Source organism: Hemiscyllium ocellatum, chromosome 4, assembly GCF_020745735.1.
Source record: "Hemiscyllium ocellatum isolate sHemOce1 chromosome 4, sHemOce1.pat.X.cur, whole genome shotgun sequence".
Classification (NCBI taxonomy): Eukaryota; Metazoa; Chordata; class Chondrichthyes; order Orectolobiformes; family Hemiscylliidae; genus Hemiscyllium; species Hemiscyllium ocellatum.
Window position 1 is genome coordinate 31,818,763 of NC_083404.1, and position 25,678 is coordinate 31,844,440.

Here is a 25,678-nt window from a genome sequence, read left to right on the forward strand (position 1 = left end):
ACGTGAAGGCTCAGTTAGAGCGCTCGAGAGTTACAAGTTAGCCAGGAAGGACCTAAAAAGAGAGCTAATAAGAGCCAGTAGGGGACATAAGAAGTAATTGGCAGCGAGGAACAAGGAAAACCCTAAAGCTTTCTATAGGTATATCAGGGATAAGAATAACTAGAATAAGATTAGGGCCAATCAAGGACAGTAATGGGAAATTGTGTGTGGAGTCAGAGGAGATAGGAGAAGTGTTAAATGAATACTTTTTGTCAGTATTCACACGAACAAAGACATTTTTGCCAAGGAGAATATGGAGATAGGGTTGAGGTTCACAAAAGGAGGAGGTGTTAGCAATTCTGGAAATGTGAAAATAGACAAGTCCCCTACGCTGGATAGGATTTATCCTAGGATTCTCTGGAAAGCCAGGAAAGAGATTATAGAGCCTTTGGCTTTGATCTGTCATCATTGTCTACAATGAAGACTGGAGGATAGCAAATGTTGCCACCTTGTACAAGGGGAGTAGAGACAACCCTGGCAATTATAGACCAGTGAGCCTTACTTCGGTTGTGGGTAAAGTGTTGGAAAAGGTTTTAAGAGATAGGATTTATAATCACCTAGAAAGGAATAAGTTGATTAGGGATAGTCAACAGTTTTGTGAAGGGTAAGTCGTGCCTCACAAACCTTCGAGTTCTTTGAGATGGTGACTAAACAGGTGGATGAGGGTAAAGCATCTGATGTGGTGTATATGGATTTCAATAGGCTCCCCATGGTAGGCTATTGTACAAAATAGAGGCATAGGATTCAGGTTGATTTGGCGATTTGGATCAGAAATTGGCTAGCTAAGAAAAAAAGAGGGGAGTGATTGATAGACGTTCATCCTGAAGTTCAGTTACTAACTGTGTACCATATGGATCTAATTTGGGGCCCCTGCTGTTTGTCATTTTCATAAATAACTTAGATGAGGACGTAGATGGATGGGTTGCGATGACTCTAAAGGTTGGTGGAGTTTTGGATAGTGCTGAAGGATGTTGCAGGTTACAGAGGGAATAGATAAGCTGCAGGGTTGGACTGAAAGGTGGCAAATGGAGTTTAATGCTGAAAAGAATGAGGTGATTCACTTTGAAAGCAGCAACAGGAATATAGAGACTATAGAGACTAATGGTAACATTCTTGTTAGTGTAGATGATCAGAGAGATCTGTGTCCATGTGCACTGATCCCCAAAAGTTGCCACCCAGTTCGCTGGGGTTGTTAAGACGACATATGTTATATTGGCTTTTATTGGTAGAGGGATTGAGTTTCGGAGCCATGGGGTCACGTTACAGCTGTACAAAACTCTGGTGCGGCCGCACTTGGATTACTGCATGCAGTTCTGCTCACCACATTATAAGAAAGATGTGGACCCTCTGGAAAGGGTTCAGAGGAGATTTACTCGGATGTTGCCTGGTATGGAGGGAAGGTCTCATGAAAAAAAGCCGATGGACTTGAGGCTGTTAGAGAGAGGAAGGTTGAGAGGTGACATAGAACAAACAAGATGATTAGAGGGTTAGATAGAGTGGACAGTGAGAGGTGTTTTCCTCAGTTGGTGATGTACAGAACGAGGGGATATAGCTTTAAATTAAGGGGTGATAGATATAGGGCAGATGTCAGAGGTAGTTTCTTTACTCCGTAGTAGGGGCATGGAACACATTGCCTGCAACAGTATAGACTTGCCAACTTTAAGGACATTTAAATGGTCATTGGATAAACAAAAGGATGATAATGGAATAGTTTAGGCTAGATGGACTTCAGATTGGTCTCTCAGGTCGGTGCAACATCAAGGGCCGAAGAGCCTGTAATGCACTAATGTTCATGTCTTTTTGACAATTTCCTACAACATGGCATCATCGGCGAACTGAGCAAATTGCCACTGGGCAGCAATTATAGTATTGAAAAATTGACTGGAAATGTTCCTACCAGAAATAATTCATTATCCTTATATTTCTAATAAAGGTAATGAGAGAAGTTGAAACAGCAGGCTTGCTTACCATATATTGCACGACTGTCTCCCTCTCCATTTTCATTATCTTGTGAGCTAGTCAGCTGTGAAATACTTCTTCCATGCTGCGATTCTTGGCAAACATAGATGGTTAACCTTGGTCTAACAGACCTGCATTTGGCAATAATAATTAGATAATATTAGCATAAGTCATCAGGGAGCTTATGGTGTTAAAACCTGGTGAATTATTCTCTTTAAAATCATAGCTTGACGCATGACCACTGTTATGACTGTGGCTTTGCATGATCTTCTATTGCTGGCCTGAGGCACATATAGAAAAAAAATGCAACAAACTAATGAAAAGGCCATACAACACCTGAAGCTAACACCTTTGCTAAACGTCCAACATTTACCAAGAGACTACTACACCCAGAAAATAAACTGTTCTTTCAGTTTTTCTTCAGCCATGTTGACAAACAGAATATACTAAGTTTACAGTCGTGGCATGACTGCTGTAAGTTGGCTTTAGTATAGTGATGGAACCAAGCAGATGTATTCACTATTATTACAAGAAAGTCAAACCTGTTATCACAACTACTTGCTTAATTTGAGTGTCAAGAGAAAGGGGCAAAGTTAAGAGTTTACAAAAACAGAAGTAAATCAAGCAGCAGCAACCAGGAGATAGAAAAGCAGTTTCAAAAGCACAAGAATGTAGTAGGAATATAAAAACTAAGAATGCCACAAATTTTAGGTCTTTGGGTACATCTGAAATAGCAAACAACGCAATAATGTTTTGTACAAAAGTTTAGAAGAACACTGATACTGTGGTATTGATAGAACAATGAAGGATGCAAATGGTGGACCTTGATTTGACAATTAGCCTCCAACTTGCCAATGAGCTTATTTTTTGTATCCTACTTGTGGTGCGAGGTATTCTAGAATCTCCAACCAGTGCAAGGGATTTATCTACCCTGTCTTTTGCCCTTAATATCTTGAAGACTAAGATCAGATCACCCTTAACCTTCTAAGTTCTAGAGAAAACCAGCCTAATTCAACCCCTGAATTCTTCTAAACCAACTGTACTCCCACCAAGGCCAACATATTCTCCCCAAGAAATGATCCCCAAATCTGCTCACAGTACTTCATATGGGATCTAACCAGTTTTGTACAGGTGCAGCATATATTATATAAAGCCAGCATTTCATTAGCCTTCTTGATTATTTTCTGTACTTGTTCATTTTTTAAAAGATCTACTCAATTGAACTTCAACTTTGGACATCCACTTCATACCATTTAGAAAAAGAATGTCCTGATATATCCTTTTATGCGTCAAAATGGTTAACTTCATACTTCATTACATTGAAATCTATTTGCCTCAGTTTTGCTCATTCACCTGAACTATCAGTATGTCTTTGTAATTTTTCTGATATTTACACTGTCTGTATTGTCACCTAACTTTATGTCATCAGCAAATTTGGATACATTATTTTCTATACAATTATCCAATTTGTTAATGAAAAATTGAAGTGCTAATACAGTTCATTGTGGGACAGTACTTGTTATATCCTGCCAGTTTGAGAGATCTTACCCATTATCTATACTTTCTGTTGTCTGCAACTCAATTTTCCAACCATATCAGTAATTTACCCTCAATTCGATGGGCATCTACTTTTATTAGCAATCTCTTACAGGGAACATTTTCAAGTGTCTTCTGGAAATCCATACAAATAACATCCAGAGACTTTTCACTGTAGTGGAATAGGGGTTGATGGGAAGGGTGAGAGCAGTAACAAATTAAAAATACTGTATATGAACGCACAAAGCATTAGAAATAAGATGGATGAGCTTGAGGCTCTTTTGGAAATTGACAGATACGATATGTTGGGGATAACTGAGACGTGGCTTCAAGTGGACAGGGCCTGGGAAATGAATATTCAAGGCTACACGTGGTATCGTAAGGACAGACTGACGGGCAGAGGGGGTGGAGTGGCCTTGTTGGTAAGGGAGGATATTCAGTCCCTTGCGCGAGGGGACCTAGAGTCAGGGGATGTAGAGTCAGTGTGGATAGAGCTGCGAAATACTAAGGGTAAAAAGACCCTCTTGGGAGTCATCTACAGGCCCCCAAACAGTAGTCTGGATGTCAGATGGAAGTTGAATCAGGAGCTGAAATTGGCCTGTGGTAAAAATGTTACTACAGTTGTTATGGGGGATTTTAACATGCAGGTAGACTGGGAGAATCAGGATGGTATTGGACCTCAAGAAAGAGACTTTGTGGAGTGCCTCAGAGATGGATTCTTACAGCAGCTGGTGCTGGAGCCGACCAGGGAGAAGGCAATTCTGGATCTAGTATTGTGTAATGAACCAGAATTGGTCAGAGACCTCGAAGTGAAGGAGCCATTGGGAAGTAGTGACCATAATACAATAAGTTTCAACCTGCAATTTGAGAGAGAGAGGGTACAGTTGGAAGTGACAGTACTTCTGTTGAATAAAAGGAACTATAGAGCTATGAGGGAGGAGCTGGCCAAAGGTCAATGGTGCAATACCTTAGCAGAGATGACTATGGTGGAACAATGGTGGATATTTCTGTGTATAATGCAGAAGTTGCAGGATCAGTTCATTCCTAAAAGGAAGAAAGATCCCAGGAGGAGACATGGGCGGCCCGTGGCTGACGAGGGAAGTTAAGAAACATATCAAGTTAAAAGAGTAAAAGTATAACATAGCAAAGATAAGTGGGAAAACAGAGGACTGAGAAGGAAATACACAGAGGAAAAATGAGGTACGAAGGTAAACTGGCCAATAATATAAAGGAGGATAGTAAAAGCTTTTTCAAGTATGTGCAAGGCAAAAAAATGGTTAGGACTAAAATTGGGCCCTTGAAGACAGAAACAGGGGAATATATTACAGGGAACAAAGAAATAGCAGAAGAATTAAATGGGTACTTCAGATCTGTGTTCACTGGGGAAGACACAAGCAATCTCCCTGAGGTAACAGGGACTGAAGGACCTGAACTTAAGGAAATCTGTATTTGCCAGGATTTGGTGTTGGAGAGACTGTTAGATCTAAAGGTTGATAAGTCCCCGGGGCCTGATGGTCTACATCCCAGGATACTGAAGGAGGTGGCTTGGGAAATCGTGGATGCGTTGGTGATGATTTTCCAGAATTCGATGGATTCAGGATCAGTACCTGAGGATTGGAGAGTGGCTAATGTTATACCACTTTTTAAGAAAGGTGGGAGAGAGAAAGCAGGAAATTATAGACCAGTTAGTCTGATGGTGGGAAAGATGCTGGAGTCTATTATAAAGGATGAGATTATGGCACATCTGGATAGTAGTAACAGGATAGGACAGAGTCAGCATGGATTTATGAAGGGGAAATCGTGCTTGACTAATCTTCTGGAATTTTTTGAGGATGTAACTCTGAAGATGGACGAGGGAAATCCAGTAGATGTAGTGTACCTGGACTTTCAGAAAGCTTTTGATAAAGTCCCACATAGGAGGTTAGTGAGTAAACTTAGGGCGCATGGTATTGGGGGCAAAGTACTAGATTGGATTGAAAATTGGTTGGCTGATAGGAAACAAATGTAAGTGATAAACGGCTCCATTTCTGAATGGCAGGCAGTGACCAGTGGGGTACCGCAAGGATCCATGCTGGGACCGCAGCATGTTAATGATATAGAAGATGGTATCAGCAATAACATTAGCAAATTTGCTGATGATACAAAGCTGGGTGGCAGGGTGAAATGTGAGGAGGACGTTAGGAGATTACAGGGTGACCTGGACAAGTTAGGTGAGTGGGCAGATGCAGTTTAATGTGGATAAATGTATGGTTATCCACTTTGGTGGCAAGAACAGGAAGGCAGATTACTACCTCAATGGAATTAATTTAGGTAAAGGGGCAGTACAGAGAGATCTGGGTGTTCTTGTACACCAGTCAATGAAGGCAAGCATGCAGGTACAGCAGGTAGTGAAGAAGGCTAATAGCATGCTGGCCTTCATAACAAGAGGGATTGAGTATAGAAGCAAAGAGGTGCTTCTGCAGCTGTACAGGGCCCTGGTGAGACCACACCTGGAGTACTGTGTGCAGTTCTGGTCTCCAAATTTGAGGAAAGACATTCTGGCTATTGAGGGAGTGCAGCGTAGGTTCATGAGGTCAATTCCTGGAATGGAGGGATTAACTTACACTGAAAGACTGAAGCGATTGGGCTTGTATACCCTTGAGTTTAGAAGACCGAGAGGGGATCTGATGGCGACGTATAAGATTATGAAAGGATTGGACACTCTGGAGGCAGGAAACATGTTTCCGCTGATGGGTGAGTGCCGAACCAGAGAACACAGCTTAAAAATATGGGGTAGACCATTTAGGACAGAGATGAGGAGAAACTTCTTCACCCAGAGAGAGTGGTGGCTGTGTGGAATGCTCTGCCCCAGAGGACAGTGGAGGCCCAGTCTCTGGATTCATTTAAGAAAGAGTTGGATAGAGCGCTCAAAGATAGTGGAATCAAGGTTATGGAGATAATGCAGGGAGCGGATACTGATTAGGAATGATCAGCCATGATCATATTGAATGGCGGTGCAGGCTCGAAGGGCTGAATGGCCTACTCCTGCACCTATTGTCTATTGTCCACTACCTTAATCGCCTGTTCAAAAGAAAAATTGATGAGGTTTTCCAGGCATGACCGGTCCTGAAATCCATGCTGGTTCACCCTATCCTGGTTATCCTATGCTTGATAACTCCAACAAATTTCCCATAAGAGGTTTAGGTTAACTGGTCTGTAATTCCCTGGTTTTCCCCATTTCACCCTTTTTAAAGGCTAGAGACGTGCAATTTTCCAATCCAGAGGAATGACTCTTTAAACTAGGGAATTTTAAGATTTATAGTTATGGCATTTATTTTTTTCCAACACCCTCAGATAGAAATCATCAGGTCCTGGGGATTTGTCACTAAATATTGAAACAGTAAGATGTATTTATTGAGCATGAACAAATATGCAAGAAGCAATAAGCTCAAAGACATTGTCCATACAATAGATAGGACACCAGAATTAGGAGTTGATGGGGCTTAAATTGTTAGCTGACACGTGGGGTAGATAAAAATCAAAGTTGAAAGGAAAAGTGAAAAGACAAAAAAAAAGTTCAGTTTGTGCACTGCCTTTCATAACCAAGTATCACAAAATACTTTACAGGCAGCAATGTACTTTTGGAAGTGAAGTCATAGCAGACTTAAAAGAGACAGCCAATTTGTTTATAAAAACGGAGACTGTTGGATCTATTCAGCAAACCTAGCACCATTTGCTTAGAGAGAGATAAGAGTTATTTTTGAGGGAAAAAAATGACTAGTTTCGAAGAGTAGGGCAGGATGGAACAGGGAGATTGAAATTCAGACAAAGAACGACATGGGCCAAGGAGATTGGGTGACTAGAGATCTGGACTGGAAATGCAGAATTGGAAATTCCCCGAGCACGAGGTACCACATTTCCTGCAGGAGAAAAAGAGAGCAGCATATTGACTGGGAGAAATGCCAAGAGAGGAAGCAATAGCAAAGAAACATGTGATACCTGGAGAAATTACTATAACTTAACAACTGTTGCTTTCAAATGGTGAGAAAGTGAATAAGATATAGAGACAAGATTCTCACTATGCATGGGGAACAGTGTGCCCCATCAAAATTCCAATACAACAGGACAGGTACAGAAGATAGTATCAGGTTTTCAGGGGCTATATGTAGCGTGAAAATGGGAGTAACATTCTAGTTTCTCTAGGCTCTACAGATGAGAGAAAGTGATTCTTTTAATGCATTCTGTGCAATCAGAGGGTCTACTCGCAGCTTGTACAGTGCAAGCTCCATCTACCGTTTTTAGTACTTTGCTAAATGATCCTGCAAGCAGCCCTGGATCCTTCTTTAGATTTACACTGACCCAGCAGTCATTTCAGAATCTGCCAGGTTGTAAACAAAAGCAAAGACTAACATGACACTAATCATATTTACATACCAGGTACAGGATTGCATACCCGGGAGGATACAAAAAGGAACACTTTTTGTGCCCAAAGATTAGGCAAAATATCTACCCTAGTATATCCAAATAATTCACTGAACATAGCCCCTTCCAAGTACCATGTTCAGGCCAGGTCCACTATAAATTGTGCTTGATATCTGTGATGCAAAGATTGAGTGAGCCTTTTTAAATTGGTTTCTCAAACATTACCTTGCTTTGAGTGCATTAAACAATCTAATCCCATCAGCTGAGCCACAGATCTGGACAAGATCATCGCGTGTCAACTTCAGTAAATCAGAACCTGACAGAGCAGAAAATAATAAGTCTTCATAGGAACCAAATGGACCATTCTTAATTGATAGAAGAATATTTTAAAAAGCCCAAAGCCAGCACAAGGTAATCACAACACTTCAATGATTTGACTAGAACATTAACAACATTCAGAAAACTCCAATTAAATTAGATTTAGCAGTGATAACAGAATTGGTATTTCGTGATTTCTCACAGCATGTCCTCCCACCCTGCCAAGTCTTTTCCTCAATCCCTTAATGGCAACAGGTGAACTATTCCTTGTAAAACAACCAAATTGCAGAACTCGGGTTATTTTCATTCAAAATAGCCCTCCGGAAAAAAGTATATCCATATATTAAAAACTGTTGTAAAACCCTACTTAATAGATTAGCTCCACCATTTGGTATCATTGGAAAGAGGAACAATCTGTACCTGAGAAATTTGAGAATAACCTCGCGTATGTCGAGAATCTATTCTTGTGCAACCATTGCTGGGCCTCCTGTATTGTAGCTGCTGGACATAGTTGCTGGAGGTGAAGGGTGGGGGGGGTGGGGGGAAAAAGTGGGGGGAAATATAATACGTATAAAAGGCAGAGATTTCATTAAAATTCACTCAAGGCTCCATGAATTCTGGAGCACAAGGCCATTTTTGTGACAAATTACTCTTGTGTTGGAAAACACTTTAATTCTAAAAATATTCCCTCCATACTAATACCTTATGAACAGATCTAGTTGTTTATACCAGTGATTTTAAACTTGAAGAAAACATGTGTAACCTTAAGGGCTACTGCATCCTTGACAATCTCAATTCACTTTTTGTGCAGAATGATGTAACAACTAGGCTACTATACTGTATGTCAGTGATGTAGTGAACAACAGAGTGAAAAGCGATGCAAAAAGAAACAGAAAGGTGATGTAGGGTATTGTCACTGTGATGCTTGCAGGGATGCAGCAACAGGAAAGATTCAGTAAGGACATGAAATTTTTTTAATTCAATAGAGTCAGGTTGGAGAGCCAGATATTTTGGATGACCATCTGTGGTCATAAAATAGACTCTAGCATTTCAAATGAGTTGAAGCTTGCAAATTGTTTATGTAGAAAATCAGCTCAATGAGCATTGGATAATGCTCAAGATGAAGGAGGTATATACAAGTTATTACAGGTGCAGCAGGTATTACCTGATACTGATGCAGATTAAAATCTATCTTCCATTCCTTAGAACATCCAGTTAAAATGGATCCAGATTTCTCTGGAGTTTACTACCTGGAATCATCTTAGCACAAGTAATGAGCTTAATTTAAAGTATATTGTAAATAGCACTTGAACTTTCAAGTCTTTATCAAGTCAAATGGGCAGAAGCTTAAAAAAAATGCCCCACTCACAATCCACTAATTGCTTTCCTCAATTTGTACAACACTTTCTGCTTTCTAATCCCAAGACAATTTTCAATGCAGATAATCAGACTCGGCAATTCTAAATCTTGGCCCCTTTTAAAGATTTCAATTAATGTTTTTTTTACTAAATAGTTTCCAAATATCATTCCTGTTCTTGCCAACTGCACTTAAACATTATTTATAAATGAGATATTTGAGAAGTTCTACAGAAATAAATGACATTTTATTAAATTTACTTTAAAATTTTCATGTTGGGAAGATGAGCTGAACCACATGAAACCTGGTATTCAAAAGCAAGGGAGACAGATGGTGTAAGTAAGCAGGTACAGTTGTGAAATTATAATCATGCATAATGTCAGGAATTACAGTAATGGGCTTTGGTTGAATCTGAACCCAATCAAGACTTTTCCTTATTTGGAGTTCATCAAATTCCAACTATTGTGAAAAGTTAAGTTCCTTTGCACTTATTAATCAGGAATGCATTCCCTATGAAGTGTACTCTCCATATTTACACCCAAAAGACAAACAAGGTTGAAAGCATATCCATTATTTAGATATAACTTTAATTTGGTATACTTTATTTTTATGCAATATTGTTCAGTTATTACTATTTACAAGAGTCCTAAAATAGGATCTCGCACTAATGTTTCTCATGAAATGCAGTTTTGATTTGTCAGGCCATTTCCAAATCTTTTGAACATTGACAAATCATGAAGTGAATATTTTTCATCAGTCTTTACTGTGGAGGAAGAAATGGACAATGAAGAACACCGAGAAATAGACCTTGATGTTTTTAAAACAGGTCACATTACACTGAACGAAGTTCAGGAGGTCGCACAGAATATAGGGTGGATAAATCTCCAGGACCTGATCTAACAGATCCTGCAACAGTGTGGGAAATAACAGAAGAAATTGCAAATATTACTCCAGAAATATTTGCATCTATAACTATGGGTGAGGTGCCGGACGACTGGAAGGTGTCTAACGTTGTACCTTTGTTTAAGAAAGGTTGTAAGGGTAAACTGGGGAACCTAGACCCGAGAGGCGACTTGATAGAAGTTTATAAAATAATGAGCAGTATAGATTAAGTTAGTGGTAGTTGTCTTGAAATACCCCATCCAAGGGAAACGATGAGGGGGCATGTTAAGGTGAGAGGAAAGACATTTATAAAAAGACATGGGGGCAAAGTTTTAAACAGAGGGCGATTCATGTGTGGAATGAACTTCGAGGAAGTGGTGGATGTTGCTACAATCACAATATTTAAAAGACAGTTGCATAAATATATGAAAAGAGAAGGTTTGGAGAGATCAGGGCCAGGCAGGTGGGACTAGTTTAGTTTGGGATAATGTTCAGCACAGACTGGTTGGACCAAAGGGTCTGTTTCCATGCTGTACTACTTTATGAAATGTTATTTTCTCTATTATTCCAAAGTTGTTTTTCAAGATCTATTGGATACCAGTTGCTGAATTCAGGAAGATTTTAATTTTGGATCTGTACGTACAATCAAGACGTTTAGGCCTATGTGGTCAATAGTTCTAGGAATCTATTCTAAAATCAATATTCGGGCACTTCTTTTTCTGTTTTATCATCGAGACCTCTGCAGAAGAGAGGGCCATAATGCTAACTGTTACAGCTCTTGTATCTATTACACAGCTAAAATATATGCTGCTGTTTCTCACCCAACATTTAAATAAATCAAAACCATAGGACAAAAAATATAGCTGGGACCTATTAGACAAATACTTATTATGTTAACCAAACATCATCATTTTAATTTATATGGGTCACATCATTGGCCATTTTTCATGTCTAACTGGGGAATTAGTTTTATTTAGAATGCTTGTGAAAACAACATAAAAAGATCAAAATATTTAATTACTAAGCAACTTGAAATTTCTTAATTCCTACACTCAAACTTCAAAACATTTAGCATCATACCCTCAGAAAAGAAACACAGTCAGTCAACGATAGAATATTTGTACATTGCTGAAAAAAACATTTAGTTTCAGCTTTTCATATCAAGAAAATCCACAAGAATATGGATTTAAGTGGAAAACCAACATTTATGCCGTATGGAAGGAGTACACTAACTGGCTTCCAAATTGACTGTGTTCGGTAGATATGCTGGTATGGTGAATGTATCAGCTACTGATGACTGGCAGATAACATCCTTGCTTTGTTTACATTTTAATCAATCTGGTCAATGTCAATTGTCTAATGCATTCCCCTAAAAAAAATTAAGTGAACTTCTCTCACCTATTTTGTTGACTGAAACAGGGACATATGTTCTTGTGCTATTTCTTTCTACGAAGGACAGAGCCCAGTCTGGTAATATGTAGTTTCCTGTATATGCAAGTACACCACACTGAGTCTCACTGAAAATATTAGAAACCAGTTATCAGTGGAATTAGCCACCAAATGTGGTCGACTTGCAGAATTACATCTGACATTGAACACTTGAGAGTTTTGTAGGCTGGTTCAGTATGGCCAGGATCTTGCTTATTCTCAGGGCAATGTTCTGACTAATCAGAGTTGTAGAGTCAGAGTCATACAGCATGGAAGGAGACTCTTTGGTCCATCTATACCAACTAAGTTTCACAAACAAGACTTGCCTCACTTGCCTGTGTTTAGCCCATTTCCCTCTAACCTTTCCTATTAATGTACCTATACAAATGTCTTGAAAATGTAACTATACCTGCATCTACCACCTCCTCTAGTAGTTCATTCTGCACATGAACCACCCTGCGTTCAAAGGTTGCTCCTCATGCCCCTCTGAAATCTTTCTCCTCTCACCTTAAAAATATGCCCCCTAGTTTTGAACTCATCCACCCTTTGCTATTTACCTTATCTATGCCCCTCATGATTTTAAGCCTCTATAAAAGGTCACCCCTCAAACTCCTATGCTGCAGTGAAAAAGTTCCAGCCTATCCTTACTGCTTAAACCCTTCAGTTGCAACAACACCCTGGTAAAGCTTTTCTGAACTCTCTCCAATTTAATAACATCCTTCCTCCAGCAGGGCGACCAGAGCTGTACACAATACTCCAAAAGTGACCTCAGTCAAAATATAAACAAAGCTTGACAGTTAAGTGTCAATTGCTGTTGACTCCACTAACCAGCTTGTCAACCAATTAGCACTCTGCTCTCAAAAGAATAAATGTTGGTTTGCCCGTCAAACTGCTCTTGCAAATTACCCGGACTCAAGCAAGACAAAAAACTATGATAAAATGTGACTGTTTTAATAACATGCAAGGTCTGTGTGATCAAAATGACTTGATGAATATTTCTAAAGATCAACATTTTCATATTTTTACAAAGCACCGAACATCGGAATCATCCTGGCAGACAGGAGTATGGCAAGACAGACAAGAAAGCAATGGCCAATCATTACTAATTTGATCTAAACAATCCCAGATTTAATGAGCAAATGTATTCCATGCTAAATACTTTAATGTCTCAAAATAGGCTTGGACAGAACCCACAACTAAAAATTAATAGTATTACTTTTTGATAAAGGTAAACTGTGCATTGCCCACTAGAAGTAATCCTCAAGCTTTACTGCTGTGGGAGACACATACCTCCACTACATATTGTGGTGTCCCTTCTCCTTGATGATTTGGTGAAGAAGAGTTACTGCAAAACAACAGCATTTATGAGTTGCAGTTTCAACTTCACGTATTTTAAATACGGAAAAATATCTTACTACTATAAATCTGTATTGCCCAAGTCCTGAACATAGTTTAACACAAGTCAATTTATCAGGACAGATACTTAAATTTTATCAATTTTTAATGCGAATACATTAAACTGAATCAATGACATCGTACCTGTCAGGAACACTGTAAGTACTGACTTGTCCCGAAGTAAATGCCGGAGTAGTAGAAGGACTGTTGTTTACGTAGGCATTGTCCGGCCAAGGAGAGCACTGTGGTAATTTAAAAAGACACAAAGGATTAGGACTTCAAATTTAAAATCAAAACAAGTAGAAAAATATTCCCATTAGGTAAAAATGAAATGTGCAATTATGCATGAGCATAGGGAGGAAAGCAGAACTGAGAACTGAATATATTTTGACATGCAAATGATAAGTCACGAACAATAGCCAAGTGAATGAAACAAATGGTCTGTTTTTGAAGGCACCATGAAAAATTGCTGTGTATAATTAAAAATGAATTGTATAAGCAAAAAGGGAAAAATTTCAAATTAAGTACTGACAAAACAAAAAAAAGATGCTGAGAAGTAGAATATATGTAGTAACATGCCCCATAATGGTTGTGCTGCATTATCTTAATTTCAATACAGGTCTTGGTTCAAATATATTATAAACAAGCCTCAAGAGGTAATGAGCTCATTATTTGATAGTTAAGTTTCTGGGTCATACAATTGGGTGATATTCTTTGCATAGAATGATTACAAAACCATGGTGGACAGAAGAATTTAAAGTAAACTATAAACATGAGGATGTTAAATATGCTGTTTTACATTACATTTATTCAATTTTTACAGATAGTTTAACTGATTGTAGACCACATTAAATGGATCTACTAAAATAAACACTAAACTTGAAGAGAGATATTAACTTTTGTTTGGAAAAGAAAAATCTCCAATATAGCAGTAAAATGATATGGATCTACTGGCAATGTTGTAGATTTAGTTAAATGATATGTCTCGTTTCACATTAGTCATTAAATCATTCAAATTGAAAGTTAGTTGAGACCAAATTCCCAATTTGCACAGGATTCAAAAAAAAAAATGAGAAAAGAGTGAAACTAACTTTCAACCAGAGAAAATTTGGCTGTTTCCATCAGGGTAGTTCCACAACTTATCACCAGATGAAATTTTACAAAAAGGTGCAACACTGCTCAGGAAAATTGAGGATAACTGTTCTAAAATTGGGATCAGAGGAAGTTATAACAAAGGAATGCATACAAATGGCTAAATCCCCAGGACCTGATCAGGTGTACCCTAGAATTCTGTGGGAAGGTAGGGAAGTGATTGCTGGGCCGCTTGCAGAGATATTTGTATCATCGATGGTCACAGGTGAGGTGCCGGCAGGCTGGAGGTTGGCTAACATGATGCCATTATTTAAGAAAGATGGTAAAGACAAGCCAGAGAACTATAGACTGGTAAGCCTGACCTCGGTGATGGGCAAGTTGTTGTACATCCTGTCCCTCAGGACTCCCTCCATGTATCCGGAAACACAAGGACTAGGGATAGTCAACATGGCTGTGTGCGTGGGAATTTATGTCTCACAAACATGTTTGTTACTTCTTCAAAAAAAACTCAGAGGATTGATGAAGGCAGAGTGGTAGACTTGATCTATCTGGACTTCAGTTAGGCGTTCAATAAGGTTCCCCAAGGGAGACTGGTTAGTAAGATTTGATCTCATTGAATACAGGGAGAACTAGCTATTTAGATACAGAACTGGCTCAAAAGGTAGAAGGCAGAGAATGGTGGTAGCAGGTTGTTTTTCACACTGGAGGCCTGTGACCAGTGGAGTCCCACAGGGATCAGCGCTGGCCCCACTATTTTTCATCATTTATATAAATGATTTAGATGTGAACATAAGAGGTATAGTCAATAAGTTTACAGATGACACCAAAATTGGAGATGTAGTGGACAGCAAAGGAGGTTACCTCAGATCACAACAGGATCTTAATCAGATGGAGTTTAACTTAGATAAATGTGAGGTGCTGCATTTTGGGAAAGCAAATCTTAGCAGGACTTATACACTGAATGATAAGGTCCTAGGGAGTGCTGCTGAACAAAGAGACCTTAGTTCATAGCTCCTTGAAAGTAGAGTCGCAGGTAGATAGGATAGTGAAGACAGCGTTTGGTATGCTTTTTTTTGGGTCAGAGTATTGAGTACAGTAATCAAGAGGTCATGCTGCAGCTGTACAGGGCATTGGTTAGGCCACTTTTGGAGCATTGCATGCAATTCTGGTTTCCTCCCTATCAGAAGGATATTGTAAAACTTGAAAGGGTTCAGAAAAGATCTACAAGGATGTTACCAGGTTGGAGGATTTGAGTGATCGGGAGAGGTTAAATAGGCTTGGGCTATTTCCGCTGGAGCGTTGGAGACTGAGGTGTGACCTAGAGGTTTATAAAGTCATGAGTTGCACAGATAGGGTAAATAGACAAGATCCTTTCACAGAGGTGGGGAGTCCAGAACTAAAGGACATAGGTTTGGGGTGACGGGGGGGGGCGAGAGGAGGAGGGAAAGAGAGATACAAAAAGAGACCCAAGAGGCAACATTTTCACGCAGAGGGTGGTGCATATGTGGAAAGGGCTGGCAGAGGAGCTAGTGGAGGCAAGTTACAATTGCAACAATTAAAAGGCATTTGGATGAGTATATGAAGTAGAAGGGTTTGGAGAGATATGAGTGGGGTACTGGCAGGTGGGACTAGATTAGGTTGGGATATCTGGTCAGCATGGACGAGTTGGACTGAAGGGTCTGTTTCCGTGATGTACATCTCTAATGATTCTAATATGCCGTACCCTTTGGATATTAGCTAGAATCATGCAAAAAAAAATATCAGCTTTGCAGCACCCTGACCTCCAGATTCAAGTGTACACCAAAAATCAAATGAGTTTAACTACATTGAAAGTTGTGCTTTCAGATACAAAAAAAATATACACATTAAACCTCCTCACATGAAAAATCAAAGACTTTAAAGTCAGAGAATCAGTTTCCAATGTTTTGCTATTATGTATGCAAATATGGCAGCCCATTGGGCGCACAGCAAGATTTGCAGATAACAAAATCAACTAACTAACTTTATTTTTAGTGTTGAAGGAGGAGCATTAGCCAGGCTAAAACAAAAAAATCAGTCTCTTTATAATGTTTAATATTCCCCCCAAAAAGCATATTAGAAAATGACAAATCATGATAATAAGCACTTAAAGCGAGAGTGAAATTTTAAATTATCTGACAGAAAAAAAAACTACCAATTCAGATCATGGAAAACAGACAGAAAATTTGCAAATTTGTTTAAGAAATGAATACAAAAGACTTCATGCGCTACAAAGCATTTTGGTCAGGCCAAACAGTGCTCAGCACAGTACAAAGCCTCTTTTCAAGAGCAGAAAACTGATTAATAGGCTCGACTCAAATTTGTTTTCACAAGTATGGGGATAAAGGTAATTGTTTTTCTCTTTTCTCCCCCCTCTTGATCTGGTACTTTTCAGTTTTTTTCCTTTCTCATTATACTGTCAAGAAATAACAAAGATGACTAATCAACTATCAATGAGGGGAACTTGTGCAGGGCAAAATTATCTTACCAAACCTTCCTTGCAGCATTAAGATCAAAACTATATAACAAACTTGGGGAAAATAATTAACTGTGATCTGATCAGCTTTGTACAGAATTTCATTGGTTTTAATTGCATTTTCATCCTAAATCAAAAATTGAAAGATAAGATAATGCAGCTTAAAATGGAAGGCTGACTATGTAAAATACTTTATTTGAAAAATTTTAAAAGAAAAATGATTAAACCCATCTAAATTTGACATTATTGGAAATGAAAAACTTTGTTCTACACAGGAAATCCTCAACTTTCTCTCTCCAGGACATCAGCTAAATTAAGCACGCCAAAGCAATTTCATTTCACAAAGCTACTCAAAACTGGCTTTAGTGATAGCCAGAATTCATGCTTCTCTCATACACATTAGCCCAAATCTTGCCTTAAAAATAATGGCACGCTTACAAGGAGTGATATTAAGAAGCACAAATCTGCCAGGTTCAGCCATGAATTGTGCATGGGCAAATCACTAATATACACACTTCAATTGCTTTGCCCTCCCCATCTTGACCTTGCTGCATTTCCATATGAATTATCTATTTAACTTGGTACAAAACGTTACTGCCCATACTTTACTGAGCAAGTATCCTTTTAAGATAATATCTGTAATGCAACACTACAAACACCTTACTGGGCCTAAAATGGAACAAAGTGCTCTGTTTCAGCAAAATATGGACCACTAAGACAAAAAAAATTACTGTCAGAGAAACAGCAAGGCTAATGGCACTTAGCATCTACATACAGGTGGCACAGCAACCTCAAGCGAGTAACAGTCATATAAAAGGTTGCCATACAAATTGCACAACTCTGCCATTGATTTCACTGAAAGAAAAGGTTTCATTTTCCCATCAAACTTACCAACAGAAGTTATGTCTTGCCATTCTGAATAGTATCCTTTCAAAGATGAGGCAAGTGTGAACAACTGCCAACAAACCCCTCTTATATCAAAAATTAAGCATCACAAGTGTGGAATTTCACTTTATTGGGTTTTGTATTTTGAGAGATTTTAGAAATTTTTACAAAGTCTATTTTTCCTGAGTTTCCTTTGTCTTTTTGAACTTCCAGCAACAAATCTAAATCCAATCCTTTCATCCCTCACTTTATTTTCCTACAGTATTTGATTTGGCATTCAATTCATCCCTTCCAATGCTCCTTTCCTGTTAGTCCTTTATGTTTTATTTCAAAATGGTCAAATCTCACTCATTAAAAGGAGACACCCTGTTCCATGCCCTGTTGTGTATCTCAGATGGTCCTTTCCTTCACTGTGCCATCACCACTTGCACTTCCAGCAACATTGTTGCCAAATATTGAACAGTGCCAAATGAAATCTAACAACAAATTAGACATAATGCATCAGCAAATTCTTAGTCTAATATTTCCTAGGAGAAGCAATTCGTTTCATGAAACCAGCTTGTAGTGCCAGAAACATTAAGATTCTGTAAGCTGGAAGAAAAACTAAATTTCATCAAATCCCTAAAGAGCAGATACAGGACAACCAGCTCATCAATTCCATAGCGACCCTCTGAAGAGCAATCCAACCCACACCCACCTCCCTTCCCCAACCCTATTCCTGTAATTCTGTATTTAGCATGGCCAATCCACCTAGCCTGCACATCTTTGGTTAGGCCACTGTTTCCTCCCACAGTCAAGTGGCCGATAAAGCCGCAACATGACCTCAACTCCTATACTCAGTACCCTAACCAATATAGGAAAACATACCCAAACATCTTTTTCACTATTTTATCTACCTGCGACTCCACTTTCAAGGAGCTATGAACCTGCACACCTGGAGAAGATGGAGGTAGTGCTGTTCAACACTAAAATCATTTGCAGTAAAAGGTTCTCTGAAGGACTTTAGTGAATCAGCTGAATTTTACAGTTAACCACTATCATTATTTGGTGGTGTCTTTGATGAATTCAGTTTCAAAATTAGCTATTTTGGAATTTGAATTCATGATGTGTGCGCGAGACCAGCACCATAATAATCAAGTTACCATACACTCCACTTGACCCTTCATTCCCTTTCTGTTTAAAATGATGCAGATAGAATTAAAAGGTGGCTGCTGTTGAAGACTAAACATTAAATAAAAGTGCTTTGTGTTAAAGACAGCAATTTGAAACTTGAAGTTGGCATTCTAATGAGATCTAAAGTCTCTGTGAAAAGACAGCAATCAATGAGCTATACATAGACAATAAATTAAACAGCAGCCTTCCAAAAAAAATGCATAAACAAATACTGTACAGCCCTGCTCAAGGGCTACTTGAGCTAGCCTAGGAAAAGAACGGATTAACAGGCAAACAGCTGATAACTTTTGAAAGGTAGAAGGGAAGAATGCGAGTTGACAAAAGACAAAAGAAAAAAAACAAAAAAAAGACACAGACCAAGTAGAACATATTGTTGACAATGAAATAAGTTTCAATTACTCTACTATCCACTTGTTATATTATGCAAAATGTCTCACTGCTTTAGGCCACAAAAACCAATGTTCAAATATATGAATCTCAGCTAATGGGAGTTATTTTTCCAGCAAAGTATTTGTACCATATTAAACAATTCACTAACAAATAACTTTCAGCTAAAACCTCACATCAGCACTTTCCCATGGCATTCCATCGCAAACAGCTTTTGAGCATGTAAAATTTCAAATTACTAAAATTCAAAAGCAATATACTAGATAAATATATTTTTGTGGCCTTTGAGGAATTAAGAGCTTCTGTATCAAGTGTTAGATTTAGGAGGGTGAGGCCTGAAAGGGGAGTTGAAGGTTTTGCAGAAAAATCCAAACTAAGTACTTTCACAGGTAAGTGTTACATGTAGATAAAAGCTAATCCTATATCTAACACTTTGATTGGATTCTTGCACAAGCGGTCTTGTACAACGAAAAGGTAAGCAGAAGTCCTTACACTGCCTCGCTTTGCCAGAGAATCACCGCAGTCTGCTGGCAAAGTCCGCTTGGTGGACTTTTTCTGCTCATGTTCAAGTGCATCTTCAATAATAGGCTCAAGTCTCATCTGGACAGACACCAAAGACTAGGATCAATTTATACAGTAGATCATGAAATCATGAGCACAACACCTAGCAGTGTAAGCATTTCTTTAACATTAACCATGTTTTTTTAGAAATTCAACTACAAAATGTGTAAAAGTGAATCCATCAAGACCTTCAATTTACTCTTCAGATGTCATTATCCAAATAAATATTTGCTGTTCTCCAGTAACTGAGAAGTATAACTGACTCAGAATTCTGGCATGTGCGTTTTTCTTGCATCTGATTTGTTTTTGACATAGTTCAATGACGTAGTTGAAAACAAAACATCCCAAGCATTCACTTCAGGCACAAGTATTTGACTTCATTATTTTACTTAGACCTTAATAAAAATTATTGACATTTGGGCTTTAAAAGCATTAGAAAGATTTTAAGAATGGATGATTGAAACTTTGATTGTAATGCTCATTTGTTCAATACAGTTCTAAAATCTTTTTTCTTAGTGTTACCAAGTGAGATTCCACAATAAATGGAGTAACTTTAGTAGCTTCACAAATCAATGATGAAAAGCATATTTTCTTCTACATTCAATTAACAGTTCAGTGCACCTTTGCTGACTATAGAAAACATCTGTTCTTTATACTAAAGATACAGTAACATTATTACATTTTTCATTGCTCCAAGTTTGCCTGAAGATTGCCTCCACTTTTGCCTTTAAGTTAATTGTAAATTCTGCAAGCGATTCTCTCACCTTCCAAATCATTCTCCACCAAAAGGATCATTTGGCAAGGGAGGGAAGAGTCCAAGTCTTGTAAAGTTTTAAATGGCTACTTATGCCCTGATAGTCCGTCCAATAAGCATGCACAGTTGAACTAGAATGTGCAAAGCGTCAGTTTTCCTTTCCTTAAAGCCCTTCTCTTAGATCTAGTCCATCCATAAACCCAATTAACTGACATACATCAATGCACTTGTCAAGGTCAGCGCTCTGTGCTCGAGCCCAATCTAGTATAGAGTCCAAGCGTTATTGGTATACGAGCTACTCGGACTCAAGTTGAGCATTTCCAATTCTTTTAGACATGTACTTTCTGCAGAGGCACTTTTCGCCATTTGGCCAGATAGATAATGTGTGGTGGAACACAGTAAAACAGAAGGATAGTTAACATGACTGCAAATTGGCACATCCTTTCCTAAAACTATGCCGACCTTGTCTGGAAAAAAGGATTAAAAGTGGCAACCTTGTTGAAAGCTGTGGTTGTAAGTTGGTGGAAAGGGAGAATATATGCTAAACAGCACACCATATACAAAATCAGACTCAGCAGCAATGCCCTTATGGATAGAACAGTCTAAATAAAAGGCATTGTCTAAACACTTGAACAAAACTTTAGAAAGGCCAATGAAAATGGCACTGCACATTTATTATAGAATCAGATTTGTGCATTTAAACATTTCAAAAACCTTGTAATACATGCTTTATCCATCCCAGTGTGGCATTTGTTACTTGATCCTTCAAAGTAATAACGATTCCAAATGAACAACACAAAGTTACTATAATATGCTTTTTCAAAGTAGATTTATATCATGAGTAGAGATACAGCATTAGCAATGCCTGAGAACTCCTTGAGACTAAGTGTTCTCCTGTAAATTAGAGATCAAAACCAGAAAGACTTCAAGATTCAAAATTCGTAGTTTTAAAATCACATATTTGCAAGACCCTGCAACTTAAATTCATCTTGAATTACAATATCATAATATTCACAGCTTTTTCTTAATACAAAATGATCCAATACTACCAAAAAATGTTTTTCAAGTAATCAAAAGGACAAAACAATAAGAATCTCATACTTTACATTACAGTGAACCACAATGCACCTGTCCACACAAACTAGAATATTAACTGCCACCTTAACCCATTTGATCAAATCTTGAGCAGGACATTGTGTCACTCTTGAAAAGTACAGTATCTTACATTGAGTGACCTCACTGTGCTTGTGAAAACCTGATTGTCCAAAAGTATCTTTGTACTCAAACTTAACAGTTTCTCTCTCTCTCTCTCCAAAAACTTTAATTTTTAAAAAAACCCTCTAAATCCAAAGCCAATTACTTATACCGTGATAAAGTAAACTTCAGTGCATTCCAGGAACTTCTTTACAACAAACCAAAAAATGATCTAAACTTCTTTCAATTCTGGAATGACAGCATCTTCCTATACAGTGCTGTCAATATTATAAATATTTCTGCAACACTGTAATCAACTAATCAATTTTATAGATAACCAAAGCAGCTGAAAATACATATTTGTAGCAATGCATGTCAGACATCTTTTTGTACCAGGAACAGTCAATTATAACTTTCAATTATAAAAAGCCTGACTTTTCTACTTTGAAACACAGTAGAGCCACATATTATTGCAAGGCATTTTCAAGGCTCTTTGCATTGTAGACTGTAATAGGTTTCAAAAAAGAAACAAAAAAGATAATTACAGCATAATTAGCAAGCAGGACAAAGACAGGACATGCAATAATAACTTAATTTGAATGGTCAAATTAAAGAATACGATGAATACACATGAAAAGGGAAATCAACTGATTAAGTTTGTCACAAATGCTGACTGATGATCCAAAATACACTACATTGACTTTTGAGTATGCTTTTTAAAAACAGCTTCTACAATAACATACCAGCATGTTACAAGAGAGTATAATTACAAAAGGCAGTATTGTAAAATTCGGTAATTGTTGTTGGAAGAGGAATTAAAAAATACACAATTAATGAAGATCCATACAGCAAAGTATGTAAGTAGAGGGATTGAAGTACTACTACTACTACTACTACTACTACTACTAACAGTTCACTCAAGTCATTCAAGTCCCCGGTCAACAGAAAGCTGTGATCATCATGGTTAATTAGAGAGTAGACTGCAACTCAGGACATTTTTCTGTGAGTCAAAGTAAATTATTTTAAACCTGTACATCTCAACAATAACATCTTGAGCAATTTAGGATCTCAGAATTGGTCACCTCACCTTGCAAAATAAGTTAAGTATTGAAAACAGGTTAGAAAAAGACAACTATTTGAATGAATGCTCAAAAGCTGTGAACAGACTTACACCCTGAACAATACTATATAAGATGCAAAGTTACATACAACACTTTGCATTATGCCTGAACCAGTATTGCAATTTAGATTTTAAAGAATGTGCAAATTTATGATTGAATGCATTTCCTTTCCTAAAACTATGCCCACCTTTTCTGGAAAAAGGATTTTAAAAAATGGCAACTTTGCTGAACAGCTGTGGTTGCAAGTTGGTGGGAAGGGAGAATATATGCTAAGCAGCACATGTACAAAATCAGATAAGCAGCAATGCCCTTATGGATAGAACAGTCTAAATAAAAGGCATTGTCTGAAGGACAGATATTTGAACAAAGTATAGAGACTGCTCGAGACTCAGGATTTCTATCAATTTCCACCTGCAGAAAAGGTGGAAATTGACTGAAGAATGTAAAAATTTATTTTGAGAGCCAATTGACAAAACAATTAAAAAGTTAGATATTTAAAGTACCAAGAAATAATAAATACACAAAAGGTTGTTTAACTTTCACTGAAAAGAAGATACAAGATGGAAAATAACAGAACTAAAAAGCTCAAACATTGCTACAAAACGATCCCGACAAATGTTAAGTCAGGACTTAGATGGAAAACCCTGGGTATGCAGAAAAAGTCAAATACTTCTGATAGCAATTGCTTATGTTGGAGCCATTTTGCAAGAATTCTAAACCACATTATTTTACATAAAAAGGGAGTATTATTGTAAAGGAAAGAGGAAAATTGAAAGATGTTACAATTTTGCAAACATTTTTAAATATTATGGAGAACTTTTCCTGCAGGACAGGAATTCACTAATGGCTAAATTGCATATGGTCACTGAAAAATGCAAATCTGAAGACTCAATGGCCTTCACATTGACTCCCTACTTGAATCAGTTATTTTCCCACTCCAGAATAGGATTTGTTGCACTCAGTGAAGCAAGAGAACACAAGAGAAACAAAACACTTACAGAACTGGGGAAAAAATAAAAATAGGAAACATTGAAGAGTTTGAAGTAAAGCAAAAAACAACATGAAAATTGCACTATTTTTGAAAACCTGCTAACTTGCATGCAAAATAGCAATTATGAGTTGCCTAAAATTGTGTCAGTGAGATTTAGACTCATACTTCTACTGAATTTACAAAAAACTGCATCTGTGCTAAGTGCATTCTTACTTCTTTTTTCTTAACCTTTACTTTCCTGTATTTTACCTCAGTTAGGATTGTTGTTTCATACGAAGGTTGATATTTTTCTTTCTCTTGAGGTGTTCGCTTCTCCATTTTTTCTCTATCAGTTTTCTGTTTCCTGTCCGCACCTTTGGGCTAGAAAAATAACAAAACTGAAATTCTGCAAGCCAGAACTTTCCAGTAAAGAACTATTGCAATTATGATGCTTAGGAGAGGTGCAAAATTGCACAAACATACAAGCAGATACTGATACAAGGTTAGTGTTAGATTTAAGTACTAATGTTGAGTGAAACTGAACTCATTCTGGTGAGGACAGAGTAACTGACCTTTGCTGTAGGAAGGAAACAAAATTGGGAGGATTTACCTCCCGAACTTTTCCCTTTTAAACCAAGCCTCTCATAATAGATAGGACAATCTGTTCTTTTATGTGCACTTCCCTATAGACGAATAGCTTAACAAAATTAATTCTCGACTACTTCATCAAAAGTAGCATTTTAGAGGCATGCACATGCTGATTAAATCAAAACACGTAGTCAAAAAAATGTAAAATTATTTAAAAATTTCACATTGGATCAACAAATGACAAGCCTATATGAAAGTTTAAAGGACAATATAGAAAGGTTCCAATTTACACAAAGATGGGAGTTTTAGCATTATAAAGATTATAAAGGAACAAAGTATAAACAAAGCTTTGACACGGAATGGTTTACAACTTCATGAAAAACTTACACTTCATAATTGATAAACACAACCCTCAAATCGGGACTCAAACACCACAAAATAAAAATGCACCGTTGTCAGTGGTAACTTGGAAGAAAAGGTGTTTTTGAAGCACAGAGTCATAGAGATGTACAGCATGGAAACAGACCCCTCGGTCCAACCCGTCCACACCGACCAGATATCCCAATCCAATCTAGTCCCACCTGCCAGCACCTGGCCCATATCCCTCCAAACCCTTCCTATTCATATACCCATCCAAACGCCTCTTAAATGTTGCAATTGTAACAGACTCCACCATTACCTCTGGCAGCTCATTCCATTCACATACCACCCTCTGCGTGAAAAAGTTGCCCCTTAGGTCTCTTTTGTATCTATCCCCTCTCACCCTAAACCTATGCCCTCTAGTTCTGGACTCCCCGACCCCAGGGAAAAGACTTTTAGTCTATTTATTCTATCCATGCCCTTCATAATTTTGTAAATCTCTATAAGGTCACCCCTCCGCCTCAGATACTCCAGGGAAAACAGCCCCAACCTGTTCAGCCTCTCCTTGTAGCTCAGATCCTCCAACCCTGGCAACATCCATGTAAATCTTTTCTGAACCCTTTCAAATTTCACAACATCTTTCCGATAGGAAGGAGACCAGAACTGCATGCAATATTTCAACAGTAGCCTAACCAATGTCCTGTACAGCTGCAACATGACCTCCCAACTCCTGTACTCAATACTCTGACCAATAAAGGAAAGCATACCAAACGCCTTCTTTACT

General features: G+C 38.0%; 1 protein-coding gene across 4 annotated transcripts in view; it reads right to left on the reverse strand.

Moving 5' to 3' along the window:
* LOC132812022 (upstream-binding protein 1-like) overlaps positions 1 to 25,678 on the reverse strand; it is a 141,626-nt gene that overhangs the window by 14,250 nt on the left and 101,698 nt on the right. For 2 of the 4 annotated variants that reach the window (XM_060822879.1, XM_060822880.1), the window contains 7 exons: positions 24,217 to 24,327; positions 19,839 to 19,946; positions 13,460 to 13,557; positions 13,211 to 13,265; positions 8,674 to 8,767; positions 8,161 to 8,251; positions 2,008 to 2,129 (listed from right to left, as the gene is read on the reverse strand). In XM_060822879.1, coding sequence (XP_060678862.1) covers positions 2,008 to 2,129; positions 8,161 to 8,251; positions 8,674 to 8,767; positions 13,211 to 13,265; positions 13,460 to 13,557; positions 19,839 to 19,946; positions 24,217 to 24,327 — 679 coding nt within the window. The remainder of the gene's footprint in view (positions 1 to 2,007; positions 2,130 to 8,160; positions 8,252 to 8,673; positions 8,768 to 13,210; positions 13,266 to 13,459; positions 13,558 to 19,838; positions 19,947 to 24,216; positions 24,328 to 25,678) is intronic. The other 2 variants (XM_060822881.1, XM_060822885.1) reach the window with 1 other exon arrangement.